This window comes from Taudactylus pleione, unplaced genomic scaffold (assembly GCF_031769625.1).
Source record: "Taudactylus pleione unplaced genomic scaffold, aTauple2 ptg000032l, whole genome shotgun sequence".
NCBI lineage: Eukaryota > Metazoa > Chordata > Amphibia > Anura > Myobatrachidae > Taudactylus > Taudactylus pleione.
The window spans coordinates 9578788-9598250 of record NW_028284434.1 but is presented as its reverse complement, the minus strand read 5'-3'; the positions used below and the strand labels follow the sequence as shown (position 1 = coordinate 9598250).

Genomic DNA, 19463 nt, shown 5'->3' with positions numbered 1-19463 from the left:
GTGCTGAAATCTCAACCCATCTAAGGCCCTGGGCCCAGCTGGCCTTCCTGTGTATTATTATAAGACTTTTTCAAACATATTGACACCTCATTTGGTTACCATCTTCAATAAGATTATGCAAGGGGAACAATTTCATACTGACTCTTTGAAATCAGTCATTATTGTGATACCTAAGCCTCAGAAAGACCCTACTTGCTGTTCCAATTATGGGCCGATATCCTTGCTCAATACATACATTCAACTATTTGCAAAAATCTTGGCCAATAGATTGAATATATATCTGCTGCGGCTGATTGATGAGTCGCAAGTTGGCTTTGTACCTTCAAGAGAGGCTTTACATAACACCCGGTGTACAATCAACCTGGTTTCCTATGTCAATAAAGTCAAATTACTGGTAGTGTTACTTCATTGGACGCAGAGATGGCCTTTGACCGGCTGTACTGGCCCTTTATGTTCCAAACCTTGCAAACCTATGGCTTTTGCTGTGGCTTCATGTCAGCAATATACAAGCTTTATATTCTATTCTTTTATTATACACTTCTGCTAATTGCACACCCTGTCAGATATAACCTAAGCAGTGATCTCAAAATGACTGCCTCAGTTGGTTCTTTCTTGTACAGGATAATAAACACATGGATGTATTCATTGAGTGCTTATCATACTACACACGTTTCAGTCACCCGTATATGTCTTAGTTTCTTGTATGGCTTATCTCACACATTGTAACCTTAGTAGTGCGCCCAAGATGGCTGCCTCGACTGGTACGCCTGTGGGTGGGATGAATAATACTTGGAACTGTTGGTTTTGTAAGGACTCTGCTTATACCTTTAGAATGCTACAACTTCCATTTGGTGTCATCCCTTCTAGACATTTCTTATTACCCCCAGGGTAACCTATGTAGCATGCCCAAAATGGATGCCTCACCTGGTCCCTTTCATGGGTGGGTTATGCCACCTGTGCAATTATCCAAAATGGCTGCACCAACCCTGCATTAAGTTCATTGTCCCCTTTATGTTCACTATGTTAATAGTTTTTCGGTTTGTTTTCTTGCTGTAATACTAAAAATCTGTGCTATGCTTTTGATGCTTGTAAAGTGACTGAGTCTTGCTGGAGAAAAGTGCTATATTAATAAAATTATTATTAACTACTAATGGGCTTTCCTCATCAGTTTTCAGTTTAAGCAAAGGGACTAGGCAAGGTTGTCCCTTCTCACCCTTACTCTATGTCCTCAGCATTAAACCTTTGGCGGCTATGATACAGAATATCCCTGACTTTAAAAGGTATTTCAGTGAAGGGCACACAGTATAAGTTGTCACTGTTTGCAGATGACATGTTCCTAACTGACATGTTGCTAACTGACTTCCCTCCAATTTAGAGACTGAACCTGCCTTGTATGGCCAATTTTCTGAATACAAGGTCAACAGTGTGAAATCGGAAGCGTTAGCTCTACCCTCCCCCCCTTCCTTCCACTCTGAAACTTTTGGAACTTAAATTTGAATATATATGGTGCCCGAAGTCCATTAAATACCTCAGTATTAAAATTATGAAAACATACGACCAACTATATGAGGCCAACTATATCCCTCATTTGCAAGCCTTTAAAGAAGATCTGGCTGGGTGGAACCCCCTGTTAAGAGTCTGTGGCCCTGATTCAGAGCCGGACGCTCTGACAGAGCGCTCGCTCTGAATCAGGGTCGTCCTTCTCTTTTTTTAGAGCGGCCTCCTGAAAAATAAGGAGCGCTAATGAAAACCAAATTAATATCAAACTAAAGATGCAATTATATAAATAAAATTTGAGATCTTTAATGAAATAGGTATAAATGAATGACCAAAATAGGTCTGATATTGCACTACACACTATAATTAAACATAAAAGTTCTTGACATGTGACAGAGACAAACAATAAAAAAATTGTTGTAACATATATACCAGGTGCAATAATCAGCTAGTAAAATGAGGAATAAATAAATGAATAAAAAACACAAGAATCTTTTGCTGATCCTGTTGGTGTACACAGTCCAAAAAAGTGCCGTATTTAGGACCTGATTCAGAGCCGCTCGCAAGCGCTGTGCACTCGCAAGTGGCTCAATGGTATGCGTATGCTTCGTTCTGCGCGTGCGCAAACTACTCTGCGATCGCAGTCCGCTCGCTCGCCCAGCAAAGACAGCCCAGTGAAATGAGTGACAGGAGAGGCCGTTTGTGGTTGGTAACAGGGCCAGGACACTAATAACGGGGTAGTGGAGGTGCGAACGCAGGCGTGCCTAGGTGTTTCAACGCCGTTTTTAAGGTGTGCATAATTAACAGGCAGCGTCATAGTACACGTCACATGCCTGGTTTTTACACTGAAGTCCTCACAGTACTTGCGGTAGGGTAAGGCAACCACAAGAGCTGCGATCACATCCGATGGTGCTTGATGTACCAATGTTTTAAAACACTTCCTGGAGATGACGTGCGCTAGTGGGCGTCTCTACATACGCTAGTGGGTGTCTGCATACACAGAGCAATCGCTCGCACAGCCAAAGTGGGTGTGTTTATGCCTTGGTGAGTGAGCGCTTCCCATGGCGTCACTTTGACAAATTTGCATACTCTGGATGCTAGCGGCTCTGAATCGGGTCCTTAGTTTGAATAGTTTCTCTTATCAATTGACATCCAGTTGGGATCTTTAGGCTAAATAGCACAAATTATAAAGGTTCTTACCCACTGGATAATGTGACTAAATGGTTATGGTAGTCACTTGGAATCTGCTCACTGCCCAATTTCAGCTGGTCCCGGCTGGGAGAAAAAGAGGAGTTGTATGATTGCTGTGGCAGGGATTGTGGATGTCCAAAGCCGCTGGGTTAAAACGGCTCGGTCCGGCTGTGCATCTGTTGTGTCCAGAATGGGTGCACTCACAGCTGTTTGTTGAAGTGCTTTAAGAGTGCTGGTCAAGCCTTGTTAGTGTGTTACATGGAAATGGGACCACATGGTTCTCGGATAATTACCGCTATCACAGCAAAGTGGAGTCGGTCTTGGTGAGAGTCCTAACGCGTTTCTCGGCATCCACGCCGTAAAACCCGGATCGTGACACCCCCTCTGTATCTCCTGTACTGGACGCATTAATTGTGTTAAAATGAATATCTTGTCCAGGCTGCTCTGTTTCAGATGATTCCAATTGTTATACTGACTTCCTACCTATTTTTTAAAACACGGTTTTGGTTCTTACCTGTTAAATCTCTTTTTCTGACTCCATCTGGGCGACACTTCCTTACACATGATGGGGTTGGTGAGGCATCAACACTTAATGAGCTAATTATTAGCGCTATAAAAGCTTCTTCCTTCCAACCCCTCCTCAGTTTGAACTTTAAAAAGCCTGAAGAATAGGTTGAAGCACAACTATATATATCTTATTTATAATTTCACCAAATAAGGGAGGATTCAAAGTGTCCCCCAGATGGAGTCAGAGAAAGAGATTAACAGGTAAGAACCAAAAATCTTGTTTTCTCTTCCTACATCTGGGGGACACTTCCTTACACATGGGGATGTACCAGCGCATGCTCTCGGGGAGATATCTTCCAGACTTCTCTAAACTTAATACCCTGTGACCGAACTCAGAGTCACTGGACACAAAGTCTTGAAAACTGTAAAATTTGGTGAATGTATGTATTGAAGACCACTTAGCTGCTTCGCATAGCTCGAAAATAAGTAAAGTTGTAACCTGCGCCTCGGACTGCAGCTCAGTCCTATCCTTAGGCACACCACTCCTATATCACTACTCAATACAACTTTTTAGGATAGTCCACAAGCGCTGTCCGATAATAGAATATCACAGTTCCACCTCTTTATACTCTTCTTTCCCGTCAGTGCTCCTCCCTCCTGGTTATCACCATCAGGTTATATAATGGTTCGCACTCATCATGAGCTAGAAATGAAGGTTCATTAAAAGGTATATTTTTAACTTTACACTCCCACTGGTTCCTTTATCTCAATATGGACGATTTTTCTTAGCACTTTTCCATGAATAAATGGACATGTACTCACCAATACACCCCTTGGTTCTTTCACATAACATTTTCTTTACACTCAGATACGTCCTCAATTCTCAAGCAGGGACAATGTTTGTTTTATACAAACAATTTATTCACAAAGTTTTTTACAAAAAGAAAAAAGATATTCATCCAGTATATCAGCCCAAGGGATGCAGCTACACACCCGGGAAATGAGGCTGCTCCCCACATCCAAACATACCAAGGACAACGGCTGGATAAAATCACTGGAAGATCACATAAAAATATCAAAGTCCACCACTATCTATGCTTTTCAGACTAATTAGTCCTTCCTCAGGATGTGGTTTGGACCCAACAGGAAGCAAAATATATACCCTTACCTATAATCCTCAATTAATGAAGAAAAAAAATCTAAAATCAATTAAAACCGACAGAAAAATCTTCCTCCTAAACACACCCTGTACAAACATTCACATAAATAACATCATACATCGATATATGTTCATTTTCTTAAGTTAAATCAAAAAACAATAAAAATGTCATAATTGCAGACTGAGTTCCGATTATGACCCGGAAAACACGGATTTTAAGTTCCGGTTTTATCTCTCCAATGGGATCCAAAGCCCAGGTGAATCCACATCTTTCTTTTACTCCAAGGTGTTCACCTCTTTCCCAATGGTTAGGTCTAGACTATACAGCGCTGATGGACCTGTGATGTCACACCCACGTGACCCGAGCTGAAAGGGGGAGGGGCGGGGATGCTAACGGGGGACCAAAAGTGTCAGCTCGCCACGCTTCGGGCACGGTGGCTCGCTGCGCTCGCCACAAATATTTATTCCCCCTCTACGCCCTAGTGGATGGTAACGCAGGAGCGGTCCAGCCTCCTGCAGCGGTCACGTGGTGGATACATCACAGAGGTCCTTTAGCCACATAGGAAGTAGCAGCAACCCTTTCCCAATGGTACCCGGCACTGCCTTATATGATGTCTTAAAAATCCCCATGATCACCGCTGCTGATTTGCGGCTCTCTTCCTGGTGCTGGCCGCTTAGCTTCCGGTTGCTGAAACGCACACAGCCGGAAGTTGTAGTTATTGGAACGCAAACACCAGAAGTAGTCACCCAGGGGTCCGTATTTCACTGGGAGTGTGCAACTTCGCAATGATTTCCTCCACCACCATATGTTCCTTGCATAAAAAGATAAATAACACTTATTAGAATAAAATCATATTCACTCAGCAAATAAATAGATTAATATGTTTCAACTTTAAAATCATGAGTTTACTATACTATTTTAAAAAACATTTGGTCTCAAAGTCCACATTTAACCCTCTAGGGCAGGGTTTCCCAACCACGGTCCTCAAGGCACACTAACAGTCCAGGTTTTAGGGATAGCCATACTTGAGCACAAGTGACTTCATTAGTACCTCAGTTATTTTGATTTAACCATCTGTGCACAATCATGGATATCACTAAAACCAGTACCGTTAGTGTGCCTTGAGGACCGAGGTTGGGACTCACAACTCTAGGGGAAAGAGTCCTCAACATGCATATATTTTTCATTGCTAGCCTATCCTCTCTATCATCTACCCTCCAATTGGGATCAATTACCTGTATACCACAAAACGAGGATAGATGCGAGATGTCACAATTGTGTACTTGTTTAAAATGCATAGATACATTATGAGATATCAGTACTTTTTTAATATTAAGAGCGTGTTCCGCTAGTCTAATTTTTTACATACAGATGGTTTTCCCAACATATTGGGATCCACATGCACACTCCAATATATATATACACAATATTTACTATGACAAGAGATAAATTCCTTAATCTCATATCTTTTATTCGTTTGTGTGGATCCGTAATGTGTACTATAAGTCTCTTTACTCTTACATTATCTACACATTATGCACGTCCCGCATCGGTAAAAACCCTTTGATTTATTTATCAATAGCCTCTGTGGGGCTTCACATAGTTGTTCTATAGAAGCCCTGTTCCTTGCTGCCCATGAGGAACCTACTAAATGAGTGAAATGAGCTGATATACTAATATACAATAAGGCTCCTAATTCTGATATTATGATACTCTTCTAGCTGAAGTGATAGCCAGAGGAAACACTAGTTTCCAAGTAATCCATTTTAAATCTATTCCACTGGTTCAAAAGGAGGAACCTGAATTGCTGACAACCAAAATTTAAATCCCAAGGCTCTATAGGAAGCCTATATGGTGGTTGAATGTGTAACTAAAACCCCCTGCAGAAAAGTCTTAACTTCTGGAATAACTGCCAATCTCTTTTGAAAGTAAACAGACAGACCTAAAAAAAAACTCCTGTAAGAAGGAAAGAATTCTAGGTAAAGAAAAAGCAGAATCTGAGACCTTTTCATTTTGGTACCAATTGTTATACTTTTTCCAAACTCTATGATAATTATCTGCCAAAACTTTTTTCTTGGCATTCATCATAGTCTGTATAACTGAAAACCCCTTCTTTTTTTAGAATAATTGGCCCTAATGTAATAGGGTGAGAGTTTAGCAGTAAAACTCTCACCCTACTACATTGATCGAGTTGTATTTTCAAAACAGGAAACATCTGGTTGAGAGTTTAAATCTTAAGAGTTTTTTGAGTCTGAAAAACATGCACGTTTGCATGTTTCTATACTTTCACCCTATTACATTTGGCCCATGGTTTCAAGAGCCATGCCGTCAAATTTAATTTCTGAATTGACTGGCATAACAATGGTTCCTGTGACAACAGATCCCTACGTAGAGGGAGTCTGATTCCTGGACCCACTGCCATCTTTATTATGTCTGTAAACCAAACTGTTTTTGGCCAGTTTGGTGCTACCAAAATGACTGGAATGCCTTCCTTTCTTATCTTTCTTAGAACCCTTGGGAGCATTGGAAATGGTGGGAATATATCTGTGAGTTAATTAATTTGTTTATATACATAGAAAAATACTTGATTTATAACAGATCGTACCATTCTAGGGTCCCCATGTACTAACGAGTTTTATCACCAAAACGAGTGATACATTTCACTGTGTATGATAAATAAAAAAAATATACAGGAGAGAGCGCTAAATATAATCAATATTTATTACAACACATAATAATATCAATAGCAATTATGATCAATAAAATTCAATAGCAATGATAAAAAATGCTCAAAATATAAATCATATACCAACTATAAAGCACAACAAATTTGTTAAAAAATTGTTATATGTAATCCAAAGATCACCAGCAATATAGTTCAATGGGTAGACATAGATCATAGACTTTTTGCACACCAGTGCTTAGTTGTTTATGCCAAGTATGCAGTCAATGAAGGAAAAATTGGGAAATCCAGTGTCCGCAAGCAATAAATATGTAACTTTATAAAGTTGATTGATGGTCACCAACTCGATTAGAGATCTTAATGGCAGATATCAACTTAATGCCGCTTGCACTCTGTTTTTAAGCATATGACACAAGCCAGGTATTTATCACGGTGACAATGTATGCAGGAGTGAATCTAGCCCCGCTAGTGACGCGGTCTCTATATATTTTTGTATTCCATTTTTGCTGTATGAGGTGTCCCCAAACACCTCTTTTGAGAGCTGCTACTATAGCTGTTTAACCATATTTTTTATATATAGAGCGTGCCTGATATATATGCTCTTTGGAGCATATTTATCTTTTGGCTGTGTATGATAAATGGTGCTCCAGCCAATCAGCTCCCAACTGTCATTTTTCTAATAGTTGAAGTTGGGAGCTGATTGGCTGGAGCACCATTTATCATTCACAGTGAAATGTATCACTCCTTTTGGTGATAAAACTCGTTAGTAAATGAGGGCCTTAATTTTTTACATCAGCGCAAGGGTGTTTTCTTAATGTTTCTCTGTGGGACATCTATTTTCTAGGTGTACTTATATATGTGCAACCACAAGCACTTTGACTCTTTGCTGCTGGAGTGATCATTTCTAGACATTATTTCTAATGTGATTTAATATACTATTAGCACCAGGTTATTTGCTACAGTTGGGAGAACACACAGCTGTAGGGATTGGGGAAGTTATAGCAGCATGGAGGCGAAGATAGTGTACATGCATAGACAGAGCATGATAGTTTTAGCAATTAGGGAGCTGAATGTGTATAATGAATGAGATGAATGTATTGAGTGAGAAGGATGTTGGAACTCAGTGGGATTATTGCGGTGACTGGGAAGATTGTGGGCACTGAATGAGATGTGTGTGCCATATAATTGCTCAGACCTCAGTTGCATAGACTGCATGTGTGTATTCAAATGAACACACAATTCTGTGAATTAGCAGCTCCACCATTTTGTGAGTGACAACAATCTCGCTCTGTGAGAGTGCTGAATATGCAGTTAACCACATGGTGTCATGTCATACCATATCTGTATTACACAAAGAACACGTCCATTAAGGCTTCAGCATTAATGATCAGAATTTCATTGCTTTTTGAAGTTTGAGTGGCAAAAATTCAGTAGGTTTTGTGAAATTTTTGATCATATCTAAGAAGCCTTAATGGGACATGTAAAACCGTAAGGTATACAAGATATATATATATCTATCTGCTAGGGCGCACCAGCCTAAATCTTGCCTAGAACACCAAGGCCATATTCAATTTGAGGCGAAAAGTCCAGACTTTTCGCCTGCTGGACTTTTCACCTCCTTCGCCTGTTTTCCAGGCGGAAAAGTACCGCACGCGTGCCCGATATTCCCCGTATTCAATTTAAAAGGATGCGAAAACGGGAACTGGCGAAACTTGGATCGGTGAAAAAAATTGGGAATTTTCGGGAAATCATCCTTGGACTCCCCTAAAGATGTCCAGAGATCACTATTGGTACCCCTGTTTTTGCATGCAGAAGGGAAGTCGGGTTTTTAAATAGCCGCGGCAGGTGCATAAATATGGCTTTGAAGAAGGTGATGCAGAAGAGCATTTAGCAATTTTTTTGGGAAAAAATAACTATGGCCATCAAATTTGGGGTACATGAAAATGGGTGCAAGCATATTTTTATTTTTAATTTTTTTAAAAATTCTTAAAAAATGCACCTGCCGCTAATACCCGCAATGAAGAAAACACCTGCCGCATACTTCCGAACCCCTCTGGAATCTATTTCAGTACTTTAGGATGTGTTCCCACTTTTTTTTTTCACCCCAAAATTTAAAATATTTTTTTGGGGGTGTCCCGATTTTTTTTTTTTTCTACACAGATTATTTTTAGGGGACCATTTCCAAGGGTGCAGCCTATTTTTTATTTTAAGCCTGCACCCCTAAACCCCAATTCTGCTCTTTTTTTCGCCATCTAAAGGCTGGCAAAAAATTATCCCCGTTTTTTTACATTGACTTTTCACTCCGGCTAAAAGTCAATGTAATTGAATATGGGGATAATTGAAATAGGTGAAAATGACGCCTTTACGCCTCAAATTAAATACTGCCCTAAATTGGCTAGGATCAGCGCTGTATAAACTGATGAAGCTAATTGGCTGCTATAGGTAACTTCTCCACTTGTCCTGTTTAGAATGTTTGATACATCTGACCCATAGTGTGGGAATAAACAGAACTTTGATTAACAACAATTCTAGTAACAGTGCCCTGTTCAGCGTCCCGGAAATGCCGCCGTTTCCTAGGAAACTACGTCCACGTGATCCCTCCTAGCCATATTGTGGTTGGCCCCTTAGTCCTATTCTATTTTTCCGGCTGGCGTACGTCATCTTACTGTAGTGGTAGTGGCCACTCTTGGCAGGTCTGTGTGTTGTCTATGGTGCGCTGTGGAAGTTGCTGGATGACCGTAGCGGGTTCGGGCTGCCGCTTTTGGATTAGTAGTAGTGGGCACAGTCCCCCGTCCTGCCCTGGGTTGGGGCGATGAGAGTTTACGGAGGAGTCTGAGGATGATGATGTGCGTCTTGTAGTGGGACCTGTCCTGGATTGAAGCCGGTGGCCCTTGGGTGCACTCTCCATGTCTGCGAGCCAGGGACGCCCACCTCCCAGTCGGGCGATCATGAAGAAGGGCGAGGGGAACCCTATTTTTGACTACCCTGATGAGTCCGAGATGGAGTTAGATGGTGAGTCCTAGGAGGACCATAAGTCCTAGCCATGTGCCTTATGGTCGGTGCAGAGGACTAGTGACTGCAGGTGCAGGACCCTCTCAGCCAGCACAGGCAGGTGTATGGGTGATAGGACTGACCTGGCTGGCAGCTGTTAGGGCAGTGGTACAGTCATATAATATTACAATGTTGGATATAAATGATGTATACATATGAATAATGTACATTCAGCACTGCTTTATAACCCTTATGGTGTATAGGGATTATTACACCCCCTGTACTGTACTTTATAGGAATGCTCCAGTTACACTGTAATACCTGTATGCATGCACTGAGCCTGTGCCTGGTGTCTGTATATGGTCACAGAGCTTGCTGCTGCTGCACTCCCTTATTACAATGAGCGGTGCATATTGTGGGTAAGTCATAAAATAAGGGTAAGTTTATGGCAGACCTATATCATTGTTGTATATTACGATGGACGTACATATTGTTTTATTCTGCCTGTTGGTCCTTTGTATAGTACTCTATTTACCCACTGTGTGGCTCTGTGGAATTTAGTGGCACCATATAAATAAATTATGATAACCTTAGAGATTATTTCCTAATTATACCAGCATTTTCAGCAGTATTACATGTGAAGGGAAAACAATAAAGTGATGAAATAAGTGGCATAACTTTACCTTTTAACATTTCATTTTAGTTAAAGTGTTAGAACAAGCTTCATACTTTGGTAGTGGATCTTTAACTAAAAATAAATTGAAATACTAATGTAAACATTTGTATTTTGTAGCTTCAAACTAGTTTCAAATCCTCATAGTAGTGGGATATAAATTACATTGGTTTTATTGTACACAGTCTATGGGGTTGATTCAGTTATTTGTGTTGTGCTGACAGATCACTGCAACTTTGCTAATTGTACCTCACAACCTCGCTTCTCGGCCTTTTGGCTAAGATCAAGTGTAGTATCTGTTCTTGGGAAACATGGCGTGGAGTACCTGTTCTGCCTCCAGAGGTTTAGATGTCGCCTCTGGGGGAGAATGGGGAAAAACCCTGTGGAGTACTGTGCTGGGGGAGGACTGACTCCTGGTAGAGAGTGGGGAAACACACTGCGCTAGTATCCGCTGTCCTAAATGGGGGTGAAGCAGGCCTCTGCGTTGGAGCGGAGAACGGCTGGGGCGTAGTACCCACTCTCTTAAGGGTGGTTGGTCCAGTACCCTGGCAGGGAACGGAGAAACACTTGGTCTTGCCAGGGCCGGGAGCAGCCTGAAGCCCGAGGTGCCTGTGCCCCTGGTATGGCAGAGCCAGGGGTGCCTGAAAATGCACGGGTACTGGTCACGCCCATTGCACTAGTACGGCACTTTGCACTTGCACTTCACCTACTTCTGTCTGCACCTTTCCTTTGCCCCGGCCTTCTGGCTAGGGCAAGGATAATTTTTATTTTTCCCGCAGCCTGTAAGGCTGGGGTCTTATTTATTTATTTATTTTACACGTGTGTTTGCACTTTTTTGCACTTTCACCACACATTTTTATATTATTTGTGTGTTGTGTCACGTGATTGATGGGGTTTAGGTGAGACCCTTATGGGCCACCCTCTCCCCTTGTAGCCATGGCCCTCTCCTTTTGGGGAGGGCTGAAGGTTTTTGTTCGTTCCCCAGGGGGAAGCTTCGGCCAACCCTGGGGAGAAGGGACAACCCCGAGCCCTGAGGCGGAGGGAAGTCTGAAGACCCTTGCCCCCAAGGGGCCTTTTGGCTCCGGGGGTCGGGGACTCAAGGGATCTCCCCAAGCTTCGGTGATGGGATATCCGAAGACCCTTTTTCTCCTCAGTTGACCTTTTGGCTCTGAGGAGATGGGGAGTAATGGGGCCCTTCTCCTTTTGGAGAGGGTCCAAAGTCCTATGCCCCAGCACAGTTTTGCACTTTTTCACTGGGTGTTTGAAGCCATTGCACCTCGAAAAAAAAATTAAAAAAAATTGTACCTCACAGGTGCGCAGTAATATGAGTGACATTGGGCTACCCTAAGTATTGTGATTTGTGCGCCCCAACATCAGGGATAATTTAATGTGCCCCATTAGTCTATATTTCAAACCCTATTTGAGCAATTTAAACGACTTGATATGTGTAGCGGCTGCGCACATCACGGATCATTTCAGCTTGGTTCTTTTACTGCGCACCCCTATTTCAATTGAGGGTGCTTCCATCTTTCTATCTTATATGTTGGTGGAAATTGAGGGTCTTAAAGGCCCTCCTCACACCTTTTTCATTCATTCCTTTTTTCTTTCTTACATTGCAGTGCACCAATGGCACTTCCACTGACTCATCGTAGCTGCTGATCTATCCCCACCGGACATCAGGGTGGTGGGGAACATACGTTTTTTAGTGTTGCATTTTTTATTTTTTTTTAACCCCATCACAGCAGATAATGAGTGGGTCTCCTCCACAGTAAAAGGGTTAAGTCTTCTAAACCTAAAGTAAAGGCTGGCTCTATAAAGACCTGGGGGCAGAATAACTACCTGCCACCTCCAAATGGCAGGCAAATTGTACTAATTTCCAGGGCAGTGATTAGTCACCTGATAACAAACTATCAGATGCGGGTTTGGTATGAAATACCGCAAATCTCGTCAGTGGCATCCCAATAACCGATAATTACGACAGGGGCGGTAAGTACCCTAACCCTCCCTTAGTGGTGCCTAACCCCCCCCTGGTGATGCCTAACCCCTCCTTACCGCACCCTAAACCTAACCCTCCTGGAGGGGTGCCTACCCCTAACATCCCGCCGGGGGTGCCTAACCCAACCCGGGGGATGCCTAACCCTAATATCCCCCCAGGGGTGCCTAAACCCTAACCCCGTTATCCCCGGGGACAGTGATACTTACCCAGCGTCTGGACGTTCTGGAGTCTGGCGGTCAGGATGCCAAAGTCTCTATCCTAATCTCATTCGGAATAGCGGCGTCGGCATTTTGCTGTCGGTATACCAGCGGCCTGGATCCCGTTCGTGGGTTTTTAACTCATTTCCAATTTTATGCATATACTACAAGTAATAACTGATATGACACCAAAGGCAGAGTGGAACTGGGGGCCACAAGTGAAGGCTTGGAAGGTCTCGTGTCTGACCTAAGGTGTACTGACACCATAAATACGGCAATAGCTGAGTGCACAGCTGTAGTTTTATCAGCAACAACACTTAGGCGTGCCACCCCCCTCCTCCATTAGCTGCACAGAAAACTGTGCATGTGTTACCGTGAATCTGGTTTAGGAATTCAAAAAAAGAGGTGTGTAACTAAAGTACTACAGTTAGCAGTAATGCTAAACATACATTAATCTTCCAAATGGTAAAAGAAAATGACAAAGCTAACTGCTTGTACATGAAAGTGGCTTATATGGGCTTTGGTAAGCCGGTTGTTTGTCTTTTTGCTGTTCTGTTTCGGATGTTATGTCTGCATTTGGTGTCACGAGTCTTGCCACTTGAACAAATGCAGTGCTATTGCAATGCATAATATAAATATATTCTTGCATCTGTTAAGACTATTCTAAAATGGCAAAATACAAGTAGAAATATTGCCACTGTAAATCTCATGATTAAGGGATCTATTTACTAAGCAGTGTTAGAAGTGAAAAGTGATAAGGTACCAGCCAATCAGCTCCCAACTGTCATTTTTCAAACACAGCATGTGAGATGGCAGTTAGGAGCTGATTGGCTGGCACATTATCACTCTTCACTTCTTCTAACACTGCTTCGTAAATAGACCCCTAAGTCTCTGAAACATTAGCACTTTTTGCAACCCCTGGGTTACTACATTTGGCCCCAGATATGTTCATTAGGCAGCATGATGGTCATAACTTCGGCAATAGAGCACTAGCATGTGATAATGTTCTCTCTTCTTCACTGAATATAAGGTATAACAACCTTGGGGTTTTATAATGAAGTGAAATGCACACTGTGTTGTTAAAGGAGAGTCACACAGTTGGGAACAGCTGTCAGCTGATGTAATAACCTTTGGAATATGTAATCCAGACTGGAGATCAGCTAAAGAGGAGAGCGCAGTAATATACCATAGACATATGCAGTGTGCTGATAACCTTTATCTGCAGGACTTAGCCCAGAGATTGATCTACAACTATCCAGTTGTAGGCTGATCCCTTTGGGTGTAAACACATATAACACTTTTAAACTAAAATGGATAATTCTAACTTTTGAAGTTACGCTAAGATGAATATATTATTAAGCTGTTGTAAGAATCAGGGAAGGAACCAAAGAAAACAGCTGGGGACACCAAGCATATTGAAAGCAGGGGCTTCTACACTGGTGTGTACAAATAACATCCCATCATGGTCAGGGTCATGTATTACGATGGTGGACTGCTGTGGTTGCATATAATTAGGGCTAACATGGCTGCCATTGGAGACCTGATTGACTTTGACTAGTGGTGATTTATAGTGCTTTAGTGACCAAGACACATCAACTTGCTAGCGTTTCATGAGCACCTGTGTCTAAGGAGATGCCAAAATGGGAGATCGCGGTAGCTCTAAAGCAGTTTGGGGTGCCAGGTAAAACAGGCAACCTCCTGCAGATGTCTTGTCTGCAGATTTTAGCCTATGGTTTAAACCGCAGCGTTCAGTGAGAACTTCAAAGCACCAGGATATCATAGTCAGGTTGCAGTGCATAAACCAGGCTTATCATGTTTGGCAACAAACCATGAACGCAGAGATCACAGGCAATGGAGGACGGTAATATGATCAGATGAGCCATGCTTCACCATGTCTGAAAGGACTCTATAGCTGAGTGCCGAAATAGTGAGGTGTTCTGCTTGTGTAATTCTGTTGGTGCAGTTTCCTGACATGGTTTGAGGCAAATCCAATTCTAGCCAATACTTGTAATGGTAGTAAGTGATCTACACCGCATTTAGCATTTCTCTCCTGACAGACGGGAGTCTTCTCATGTGGCAGTATTCTCATCCAGTATCTGTGGTTGCCCAGTTGTTTTAATGAGCATGACAATGCTATCTCTAGGCTTTGGCGTTTTCAGCCACCAAATTTAAACCCAGCCGATATTCTAAAACATTAGATGTGATGGTGCTTTACACCACCGTTAGCCAAGTGTCAGAGTGGCTTTCTTAAGAACAGTGCTACATCCCTCCTGAAATTCCAGTTATCGGTAGACTTGTACTTCATGGCCCCAGTGCCCCATCAAGTGACTTATATAGTCTAGCAAGTTGTTGTACTCTAATTTACTGTAGCATGAGCTACAAGTTATGTATCTTTGACCCAATAGTTGTCATGTCATGCAGTCTGTAGTATGTAATCTGCATTATTTGTGATTTATATACCTTTCTCATTTACTACATAGCAGCTGTGTTTCTCAGGCAGTCTCCCTTACTCTCCCACACCAAACTTCTTACTTTCTCTTCATTATTGGGCACCACAAGGGTTCTACAGACAAATTACGTGCTATATGGGTGGTCAAATGAGACAGTTACAGACAAGATCACAGCTTTACATATTTACACATTACAACCTGTATATTGCATAACCCTGTAGAGGCTACAAATGGAGAGTGGTCTTTGCAGGAATTTACACTCTAAAGGACTTCACGAACCTCTCCGTTCTCAACTTTAACATTTTCTATGCTGCTTCACCATCAAAGCAACTTAGCTGATATGAGAAATGTGACACATCCTCCATAGTTTTGATGTTGAGTCCAACTTGTTGTCCGCAGTAAAGAGGTAAAGGTACTCTGTCCCTACCATGCCAGCCCTTGTTCCATACTAGCACTTCTCAATAGTGTATTCCACTGATGTATAGCGGTTTTGGCCAAGATCGGCAGGCAGACTACATTGTGTAGCATGCTAGCCAGGTTGATTATCATGCACAGAAACTCTCTTAGATGAGGTGTTTTTTTTTTTTGTTTTTTTTGGTGGGCAAGTTGTTTTTGTTACAGGCTATTCTTATTACTTGTGGCCTCATTTATCAATGAGTTTTATCATGCGCAATGAATGATAACTCCTATGATATGATATATGGGGCCCCAGCCAATCATCTCCTAACTGTCATTTTTCAAATAGATGACAGGAGCTGATTGGCTGGAGCACCATTATCATATGGTAAAACTCGTAGATAAATGAGGCCCTTAATCGTAGACAACCTATCAAAGATGTGCCAGGCAAATGGTAATTGCAAAAGTTATTGTAATGTTAGATGTTAAGAGGTTTTATATGGAGAATAGAAGTCTTTTTTTAAACTACAAATATCTGTCTGATACCCAGTGTATACTGGTTTAACTGTATTATACAGTTTGGAATGTTCTAATTCTGAAATCCCAATATTAGAGAACCCTGTTCTGTTTGTATTTTTTGTTATGAGACAGTTGCTTAATATATTCACATTATTACTTTTCCCCTGCAGAATCTGATTCCCCATCTGATCTTCAAGTGATAAATGGCATACGGCGGTTCCCAAATGTGACCACAGTCCCCAACCAGCTCCTGCTTGTGTCTCTGGTAGAACATCTCTGTTATGTTCATGAAGAAAACCCTCACCGCTCCAAGCATCTCTTCAGATGTAAGTGTCTATAATATGATTATACGGAATGGGTATCTAGTGCCGGCTGTCGGGATGCCTCCTGTCAGAATACCGACAGCGGCATCCCGATGGTTGGAATCCCGACAGAGGAATCCCCCCTTCTCCCCATAACCCTAACAATCCCTTATTGTAGCCTAACCCTCCCCATTAGTTTCTAAACCTAACCCTCTCCCCTTTGTGACTAAAGGGGCCTATCCATTTAACGACATGAAAGTCTGAACGTCCAGCGTTCAGACTTATATGTCGCTGAGGTGCGGGCACTGCACTGAAAGACGTTAACTGAACGTCTTCAGTGCAGGAGCCCAACCTCCCTATCTATCAACATGCCGAACCTGACGACCGTCGTCAGGTTGACTGGCATGTTCAATAGATAATAGGGGTCGGCAAGGACCCAGCGTGCACACACATCGCTGGTCCTTGCCGGCTATCCACTTGCAGACTTTCTGTACGTTCTTACCAGAACCTCCTGGTCGCATCGTGCAGAAAGTCGGCAAATGGATAGGCCCCTTAAACCTAACCTTCCACACTTAGTGCCTAACCCCCCCCCCTCCCCCCAAAGAAAAAAACCCCTAAACCTAACCCTCCCCCCGCGGTTAACTCTAAGGGCACCCCAGACTTTACTCGTTCGGCTCAGCGTCCTTCGGCGTTCCGATGTCAGGCTTAAGATAGGTGTCAGTATTTCGACCCCTATCTTAAGACGGTTGTCGGGATTTCCCCATCGGTATTTACATCCCGACTATACATTGAAAATGGTTATATAATTCCTTAGCCACATCCGTGGTATAATGTGTAGAGTGCTACTGTTCATCATAGCATTGCAGCACTAAGCATTATTGCAGGAGATGGACGACTTCATTGTCTCAGTATCCCTTCCTGAAAACCCCACAGCGGCCACCTTGAAAATAACAAGAAGATTGTAGCTGTTGTCTGCTATAGTAAAAGTTTAGTTACATTACGAAAAGGCCCATTTTATGGTCCCACATTGCACTCCTCTGTCCCTTCAGGTTTAAGTCAAGCAGAGTGGGTATTCCTTCCCCTCGCCTGTAAATATCCAATTTACCTGAAATGCTTCACTAAAATGTAATCATAATCTAAAATATCCTTAATAATTGTTCAGTGATCAAGGTGTATTTATTTGCATATCGATATATCCATGTAATTTAGTATAACATAATGCTATGTATGTTTGAGGAATGTTTCTTTGAAATGACACAAGAGTGCGCGCTCTGCTTCTTATGTCTGGGTTACTGCGCTCTGCTTCTTGTGCCTGGGTTTCTGCGCTCTGCTTCTTATGCCTGGGTTACTGCGCCCTGCTTCTTGTGCCTGGGTTACTGCGCTCTGCTTCTTGTGCCTGGGTTTCTGCACCCTGCTTCTTGTGCCTGGGTTACTGCGCCCTGCTTCTTGTGCCTGGGTTACTGCGCTCTGCTTCTTGTTCCTGGGTTCCTGCGCTCTGCTTCTTGTGCCTGGGTTTCTGCGCCCTGCTTCTTGTGCCTGGGTTTCTGCGCCCTGCTTCTTGTGCCTGGGTTTCTGCGCCCTGCTTCTTGTGCCTGGGTTTCTGCGCCCTGCTTCTTGTGCCTGGGTTTCTGCGCCCTGCTTCTTGTGCCTGGGTTTCTGCGCCCTGCTTCTTGTGCCTGGGTTACTGCGCTCTGCTTCTTGTGCCTGGGTTCCTGCGCTCTGCTTCTTGTGCCTGGGTTCCTGCGCTCTGCTTCTTGTGCCTGGGTTCCTGCGCCCTGCTTCTTGTGCCTGGGTTTCTGCGCCCTGCTTCTTGTGCCTGGGTTTCTGCGCCCTGCTTCTTGTGCCTGGGTTTCTGCGCCCTGCTTCTTGTGCCTGGGTTTCTGCGCCCTGCTTCTTGTGCCTGGGTTTCTGCGCCCTGCTTCTTGTGCCTGGGTTTCTGCGCCCTGCTTCTTGTGCCTGGGTTTCTGCGCCCTGCTTCTTGTGCCTGGGTTACTGCGCTCTGCTTCTTGTGCCTGGGTTCCTGCGCTCTGCTTCTTGTGCCTGGGTTACTGCGCCCTGCTTCTTGTGCCTGGGTTACTGCGCCCTGCTTCTTGTGCCTGGGTTTCTGCGCCCTGCTTCTTGTGCCTGGGTTTCTGCGCCCTGCTTCTTGTGCCTGGGTTCCTGCGCCCTGCTTCTTGTGCCTGGGTTTCTGCGCCCTGCTTCTTGTGCCTGGGTTACTGCGCCCTGCTTCTTGTGCCTGGGTTTCTGCGCCCTGCTTCTTGTGCCTGGGTTACTGCGCTCTGCTTCTTGTGCCTGGGTTACTGCGCTCTGCTTCTTGTGCCTGGGTTACTGCGCCCTGCTTCTTGTGCCTGGGTTTCTGCGCCCTGCTTCTTGTGCCTGGGTTTCTGCGCCCTGCTTCTTGTGCCTGGGTTTCTGCGCCCTGCTTCTTGTGCCTGGGTTTCTGCGCCCTGCTTCTTGTGCCTGGGTTTCTGCGCTCTGCTTCTTGTGCCTGGGTTCCTGCGCCCTGCTTCTTGTGCCTGGGTTTCTGCGCCCTGCTTCTTGTGCCTGGGTTCCTGCGCCCTGCTTCTTGTGCCTGGGTTTCTGCGCCCTGCTTCTTGTGCCTGGGTTTCTGCGCCCTGCTTCTTATATCAATGGCCTATGATGGAAAAACTCTTCTGGAAGCTCTGCCATTGATCCGTCAATATGCATGGTCTCTTCCCAGTGCTTTGCCAGACTTTTACTAGAATGGGCCTCCTGTCTTCATTTGCCTTCAATGATGAGTTCAGCACAGTGAGACTGCAGCACAGAACGGCTATCATAGAACTGATGAAGGCTGCTCAACGGCACATGTACAAAAAGGTATGTGACAACCCTGTTCTATACAATAGGGGCATGGATACCAAGTGCTATGATCCCTTACTA

At 43.5% G+C, this 19463-nt stretch overlaps 1 protein-coding gene and 1 pseudogene across 2 annotated transcripts in view; both read left to right on the top strand.

The window, feature by feature from the left end:
* The first annotated feature begins 9663 nt into the window (after positions 1-9663).
* The window catches only part of EIF2AK1 (eukaryotic translation initiation factor 2 alpha kinase 1), a 31376-nt gene continuing 21576 nt past the window's right edge, over positions 9664-19463 (top strand). For both annotated transcript variants that reach the window (XM_088451957.1, XM_088451956.1), the window contains exons 1-3: positions 9664-10050; positions 16431-16586; positions 19264-19400. In XM_088451957.1, the coding sequence (XP_088308083.1) occupies positions 9945-10050; positions 16431-16586; positions 19264-19400 (399 nt within the window). In that variant the 5' untranslated portion in view covers positions 9664-9944. The remainder of the gene's footprint in view (positions 10051-16430; positions 16587-19263; positions 19401-19463) is intronic.
* LOC148538953 (U2 spliceosomal RNA) lies at positions 10960-11086 on the top strand (annotated as a pseudogene).